Below are 7,347 nucleotides of genomic sequence, written 5' to 3' on the forward strand. Positions count from 1 at the left end.
AGCTATTTTAGCTAGAAGAGCTTTATGGCTTAAAACTTGGAATGCAGATATGTCTTCTAAGTCAACTTTGCTTTCCCTTTCTTTCCAAGGTAATAAATTGTTTGGTTCCCAGTTGGATTCTATTATTTCAACTGTTACTGGGGGGAAAGGAACTTTTTTACCTCAGGATAAAAAATCTAAAGGTAAATATAGGGCTGCTAATCGTTTTCGTTCCTTTCGTCAGAATAAGGAACAGAAGCCTGATCCTTCCCCTATAGGAACGGTTTCTGTTTGGAAACCATCTCCAGTCTGGAATAAATCCAAGCCTTTCAGAAAGCCAAAGCCAGCTCCCAAGTCCACATGAAGGTGCGGCCCTCATTCCAGCACAGCTGGTAGGGGGCAGATTACGATTTTTCAAAGAAATTTGGATCAATTCGATTCACAGTCTTTGGATTCAGAACATTGTTTCACAAGGGTACAGAATAGGTTTCAAGGTAAGGCCTCCTGCAAGAAGATTTTTTCTTTCTCGCATTCCAAAAAACCCAGTGAAGGCTCAAGCATTTCTGAAATGTGTTTCAGATCTAGAGTTGGCTGGAGTAATTGTGCCAGTTCCAGTTCTGGAACAGGGTCTGGGGTTTTAATCAAATCTTTTCATTGTACCAAAGAAGGAGAATTCCTTCAGACCAGTTCTGGATTTAAAAATATTGAATCGTTATGTAAGGATACCAACATTCAAAATGGTAACTATAAGGACTATTCTGCCTTTTGTTCAGCAAGGGCATTATATGTCCACAATAGATTTACAAGATGCATATCTGCATATTCCGATTCATCCAGATCACTTTCAGTTTCTGAGATTCTCTTTTCTAGACAAGCATTACCAGTTTGTGGCTCTGCCGTTCGGCCTAGCAACAGCTCCAAGGATTTTTTCAAAGGTTCTCGGTGCCCTTCTATCTGTAATCAGAGAACAGGGTATTGTGGTATTTCCTTATTTGGACGATATCTTGGTACTTGCTCAGTCTTCACATTTAGCAGAATTTCATACGAATCGACTTGTGTCGTTTCTTCAAGAACATGGTTGGAGGATTTACCAAAGAGTTCATTGATTCCTCAGACAAGGGTAACCTTTTTAGGTTTCCAAATAGATTCAGTGTCCATGACTTTGTCTCTGACGGACAAGAGACGTCTGAAATTGGTTTCAGCTTGTCGAAACCTTCAGTCTCAATCATTCCCTTCGGTAGCCTTATGCATGGAAATTCTAGGTCTTATGACTGCTGCATCGGACGCGATCCCCTTTGCTCGTTTTCACATGCGACCTCTTCAGCTTTGTATGCTGAACCAGTGATGCAGGGATTATACAAAGATATCACAGTTAATATCTTTAAATCCGATTGTACGACACTCTCTGACGTGGTGGACAGATCACCATCGTTTAGTTCAAGGGGCTTCTTTTGTTCTTCCAACCTGGACTGTGATCTCAACAGATGTGAGTCTGACAGGTTGGGGAGCTGTATGGGGGTCTCTGACAGCGCAGGGGGTTTGGGAATCTCAGGAGGCGAGATTACCAATCAACATTTTGGAACTCCGTGCGATTTTCAGAGCTCTTCAGTCGTGGCCTCTTCTGAAGAGAGAATCGTTCATTTGTTTTCAGACGGACAATGTCACAACCGTGGCATATGTCAATCATCAAGGGGGGACTCACAGTCCTCTGGCTATGAAAGAAGTATCTCGGATACTTGTATGGGCGGAATCCAGCTCCTATCTAATTTCTGCGGTTCACATCCCAGGTATAGACAATTGGGAAGCGGATTATCTCAGTCGCCAGACGTTACATCCGGGCGAATGGTCTCTTCACCCAGAGGTATTTCTTCAGATTGTTCAAATCTGGGGACTTCCAGAAATAGATCTGATGGCCTCTCATCTAAACAAGAAACTTCCCAGGTATCTGTCCAGATCCAGGGATCCTCAGGCGGAGGCAGTGGATGCATTGTCACTTCCTTGGAAGTATCATCCTGCCTATATCTTTCCGCCTCTAGTTCTTCTTCCAAGAGTGATCTCCAAGATTCTAAAAGAGCGTTCGTTTGTTCTGCTGGTGGCTCCAGCATGGCCTCACAGGTTTTGGTATGCAGATCTTGTTCGGATGGCTACTTGCCAACCTTGGACTCTTCCATTAAGACCAGACCTTCTATCTCAAGGTCCTTTTTTCCATCAGGATCTCAAATCATTAAATTTGAAGGTATGGAGATTGAACGCTTGATTCTCAGTCATAGAGGTTTCTCTGACTCCGTAATTAATACTATGTTACAGGCTCGTAAATCTGTGTCTAGGAAGATATATTATCGAGTCTGGAAGACTTACATTTCTTGGTGTTCTTCTCATCATTTTTCCTGGCATTCTTTTAGAATTCCTAGAATTTTGCAGTTTCTTCAGGATGGTCTGGATAAAGGTTTGTCTGCAAGTTCTTTGAAAGGACACATTTCTGCTCTTTCTGTGCTGTTTCACAGAAAGATTGCTAATCTTCCTGATATTCATTGTTTTGTACAGGCTTTGGTTCGTATAAAACCTGTCATTAAGTCAATCTCTCCTCCTTGGAGTTTGAATTTGGTTCTGGGGGCTTTACAAGCTCCTCCGTTTGAACCTATGCATTCTCTGGATATTAAATTACTTTCTTGGAAAGTGTTGTTCCTTTTGGCTATCTCCTCTGCTAGAAGAGTTTCTGAGTTATCTGCTCTTTCTTGTGAATCTCCTTTTCTGATTTTTCATCAGGATAAGGCGGTGTTGCGGACTTCATTTAAATTTTTACCTAAGGTTGTGAATTCTAACAACATTAGTAGAGAAATTGTGGTTCCTTCATTGTGTCCTAATCCTAAGAATTCTAAGGAAAGATCGTTGCATTCTTTGGATGTAGTTAGAGCTTTGAAATATTATGTTGAAGCTACTAAAGATTTCCGAAAGACTTCTAGTCTATTTGTTATCTTTTCCGGTTAGAGGAAAGGTCAGAAGGCCTCTGCCATTTCTTTGGCGTCTTGGTTAAAGTCTTTGATTCATCATGCTTATGTCGAGTCGGGTAAAACTCCGCCTCAAAGGATTACAGCTCATTCTACTAGGTCAGTTTCTACTTCCTGGGCGTTTAGGAATGAAGCTTCGGTTGATCAGATTTGCAAAGCAGCAACTTGGTCTTCTTTGCATACTTTTACTAAATTCTACCATTTTGATGTGTTTTCTTCTTCTGAAGCAGTTTTTGGTAGAAAAGTACTTCAGGCAGCTGTTTCAGTTTGATTCTTCTGCTTATAATTTCAGTTTTTTTCATTATAAGATTAAAACTGTTTGATTTGGGTTGTGGATTATTTTTTCAGCGGAATTGGCTGTCTTTATTTTTTCCCTCCCTCTCTAGTGACTCTTGCGTGGAAATTCCACATCTTGGGTATTTATTATCCCATACGTCACTAGCTCATGGACTCTTGCTAATTACATGAAAGAAAACATAATTTATGTAAGAACTTACCTGATAAATTCATTTCTTTCATATTAGCAAGAGTCCATGAGGCCCACCCTTTTTTGTGGTGGTTATGATTTTTTTGTATAAAGCACAATTATTCCAATTCCTTATTTTTTATGCTTTCGCACTTTTTTCTTATCACCCCACTTCTTGGCTATTCGTTAAACTGATTTGTGGGTGTGGTGAGGGGTGTATTTGTAGGCATTTTGAGGTTTGGGAAACTTTGCCCCTCCTGGTAGGAATGTATATCCCATACGTCACTAGCTCATGGACTCTTGCTAATATGAAAGAAATGAATTTATCAGGTAAGTTCTTACATAAATTATGTTATCTTAAATAGCAACTATCTTTAGATAGATTTTTTTTTTTTTTTTTTTTTTCAAAAAACGCATTTTATTTTAAAAAAAATCGATTTAAATTAAAAAAATCGATTTAAATAAAAAATAAAATCAGATTAAAAAAAAATCCATTGGGACTTCCGGTGGGCGGGCGAAGCCGCAAGACGAAGGAGCTCCGCTACATCTCTTGCTGAAATACTAAGGCAGTCGGCGATTGAGCCCGAGCAAAAAACCCTTCGCCTTAACAGGTGACCACTGCACCTTGCCTGGCATCTTAAACTGTGGGAGCCCCCAAAAACGGCTTCCCCACCGGCAGGCTACCGACTACCGAAAAGAGCCGCGCTTAGGAGCGGCAGAAGACATAGGACGAAAGTAGTGTCCTCGCAGCCCTCTGGCCTTACCTACTCTGCCGCATCAGAAACTACACAGGCGAACCAGACTGTATCACAGCGATATCACAGCGGTAAGGTGGAAGGGAGCATCGCACACACTGACCCTTGGCGCGCCCGCCATTTTGCCCCCAATCAGTCTACGCAGCTGCAATCTTTCCCCTATCTGAGCACACTGGAATACAGCACATAACTAAGGTGCATCTTGGAAGGGGACATTGATGATACTTTAGCACTAACATAGAGCCTGAGGGTCAGGAGAGGAGGGTCACACAATAGTGCCGCTGGGGACATTTTTTCTAACTTATTCCCAGGGACAGGCCTGACTGAAGCGCGCCACCGTAGTACAAAGTGGCAAGAACACCAATCCTCATAACTATCAGCGCTCCAGCCACTTTCCTGGGGTATACACCAGGCCTAACCTCTAACCTCTAGCTTTCAGTGAGGTCCCCTATATAGACATTAAAGCCTAACGCTCTCAGTCACACGATCCTACACCATACTTCCTCCATCACTGGTATAACTATAACAGCAAAGCACAGGACTGAGCCGCTGTACCCCCCCCCCCCCCCCAGGCTGCCACTTATTTCTGCAGCTACTGACCCCTCCTGAAAAATCTGACACATTGGAAAACTACAGCTTCATTGCTAAGACGCTTTTTGAAGCACACTTATCGAATATTGTTGTGGGGTGAAGCGACCACTAGGCTGCCTGCGCTTTCAGAACAGGGACCCGTTCCCACGTGGTCTAGGCCTCAGACCTCCCTAAGGCTGCAGAGAATCACAGTAATCAGAGTCAGCAAGAAACAAATATTAACCCTACACGCTACAACTGTCAGCGGACCAAACAGATGTCCACCACCCCATCAGGGGGAAGATTACTGCCCTTACACTCCACATATGGAACTTTGGCACTAACTTTTCTAACACAAGAGGAAAAAACTTGCAATCAAGGGGCAAGAGAGAAGGTAAAGAATATCATCCCTTATGAAAGTCGACAAATATTTCAAGGTATCAGCATCACAGGCTATACCCATCATGTCTGGTAGGCAAAAAGCAGCAGACAAGACTAAGAAGCATGTTGCAGAAATCCACCAGGATCCTCCCTCCCCCATCCAAAGGGACTTTAATCCTGACCCACCTCCTGACCTACTCCAAGACCTCAAGGCTTTTTTTCTGCCTAAGATGGAAACACTGCAGGCAGGAATGGACACCCTCACCACGGAGATCCGGCAATATGCCAATAGATTACAACATGCAGAGCAAAGGATATCTGATGTGGAGGACTCTCAACAAACATCCACTCTGGCCATACAACGCCTAGAACGTCACAACTCCACATTGCAAGACAAGTTAGACGATCTCGAAAATAGATCCCGCCGCAACAACCTGAGGATTGTGGGGGTCCCCGAGTCAATTAAAAATAAAGACTTACTTGAATTCACAGCCTATACCTTGCCCAAATTATTGAAAATGGACCAGGAGACTATGCCGCTTGATATCGAAAGGGCACACAGAATAGGCCCAGAATCCCTCCCATCCAAGCCTAACCAGAGACCACGACAGGTCATCTTCAAACTGCTCAGATACCAAGAGAAAATGACACTCCTAAAGGCATATCGATCTACACCTGACCTTCTCTACGAAGGCCACAAACTCCTCATTTTTCAAGACTTCTCTGCTGAGGTGGCTAGAAAGCGGAAAGAGTTCGCACCCCTCTGTTCCAAGCTACACTCCATGGGACGGCAAGCCTCACTGTTATACCCGGCCAAGCTGAGGCTGATGACACCTGGAGGCCCCAAGTTCTTCTTGAACCCACAACAACTACAAGAATTCCTGGATGCTGAAACCCGTAATGGCGAGGGTTGAAAGAACATTCTGCATACATCCACTCTCTGGCCTCACTTAGTTTGAGGAATGGATGACCTATACCAAAGACTCCTATTACCACCTAACCCAAGGACTAAGTATTTGCCCTTGTCTGTATTTGTCTATGTTAATCTTTTTCCATTTCTTTTGTCTCGCATAATAACTCTGACAATGTGTATACCTAAACATGCTGAGGGTTTACTGCTCAGCCTCTTACCTCTTATCTTACCTCGTATGTTTTCCCCCTCCTCCCCAACCCTGATCCCGGCCTCTGTGTATTCTCCTCACCCCCTTCCACTCTCTATGCTGATCAGTCCCCTACCTCTTTTCCTTCCTTTTGTCTCTTTCCCTCCCCCCCCTACCCTGACCTTGGCCCTTATATGTCTCTCTCACTCCCTTTCATTCTCTTTATGTCTTGGAAACCAGGATGTCAATCTTTTACTTACCTGCATGTCTTTTTCCTCAGGCTGTGGGAGGAGCACCCGGATTCCGTTCTGCTGGATACCTGCAGATGCTTCAGACCGTAAGTCGCTAAAGCTCCAGACACACCCCTCTGTACACAACCCTCTTATTTCCCAATTCCCTAACAGTTCTACTACACAACCCACTACTAAATATAGACTCAAGCAGGATCACAATGCACCTATAACTTACACGTCTGTTATACGTCACCAATCAAATACATCTTCCCCTCCCCAACAATATGGCGCGTCCCCTTAAAATTGTATCTTGGAATGTGGGGGGGATTACCTCCCCAGCCAAGCGTAGCATCATTCTGCACCACCTAGGGCGACTTCAAACTGACATTGCTCTCCTACAGGAGACACGACTCACAGGGGCGGAACATGAGAAACTAAAAAGCAGGTGGGTTGATCGAGTCTATTACACCCCTACAGAAGGACGTAAGAGAGGAGTTGCTATACTCGTTAGAAAAGGAATATCAGTACAAATCACCCCTACCACCATAGACCCTAGAGGCAGGTACATCATAGCAAGTCTGCAGATAGATACTCGCACATACACCATATGTAACATCTATGGCCCAAATCAACTCAGACCATCGTTCTGGCGCTCCATTCAGACCCACTTGGCTGCTCTCGCCGACTCTCCCATCCTAATGGGTGGAGACTTCAACCTGGCTCAGGAACTGCCACTAGACCGCAGAACTGACACACACACTAAGAGACAGGAAAAGACTATAGCTAAGACACGGAAAAAAGAAACAGATACCATAGCAACCTTTAAAAACTCACTAGACCTCATAGACGTGTGGC

The 7,347-nt window shown here is 43.8% G+C and overlaps 1 protein-coding gene across 1 annotated transcript in view; it reads left to right on the forward strand.

The window, feature by feature from the left end:
• LOC128657882 (zinc finger and SCAN domain-containing protein 12-like) overlaps positions 1–4,899 on the forward strand; it is a 64,009-nt gene extending 59,110 nt beyond the window's left edge. The window contains exon 7 of the mRNA XM_053712310.1: positions 4,781–4,899. Within this exon, the coding sequence (XP_053568285.1) occupies positions 4,781–4,899 (119 nt within the window). The remainder of the gene's footprint in view (positions 1–4,780) is intronic.
• Positions 4,900–7,347: the final 2,448 nt, after the last annotated feature.

The sequence above is a fragment of the Bombina bombina genome, chromosome 4 (assembly GCF_027579735.1).
Source record: "Bombina bombina isolate aBomBom1 chromosome 4, aBomBom1.pri, whole genome shotgun sequence".
Classification (NCBI taxonomy): Eukaryota; Metazoa; Chordata; class Amphibia; order Anura; family Bombinatoridae; genus Bombina; species Bombina bombina.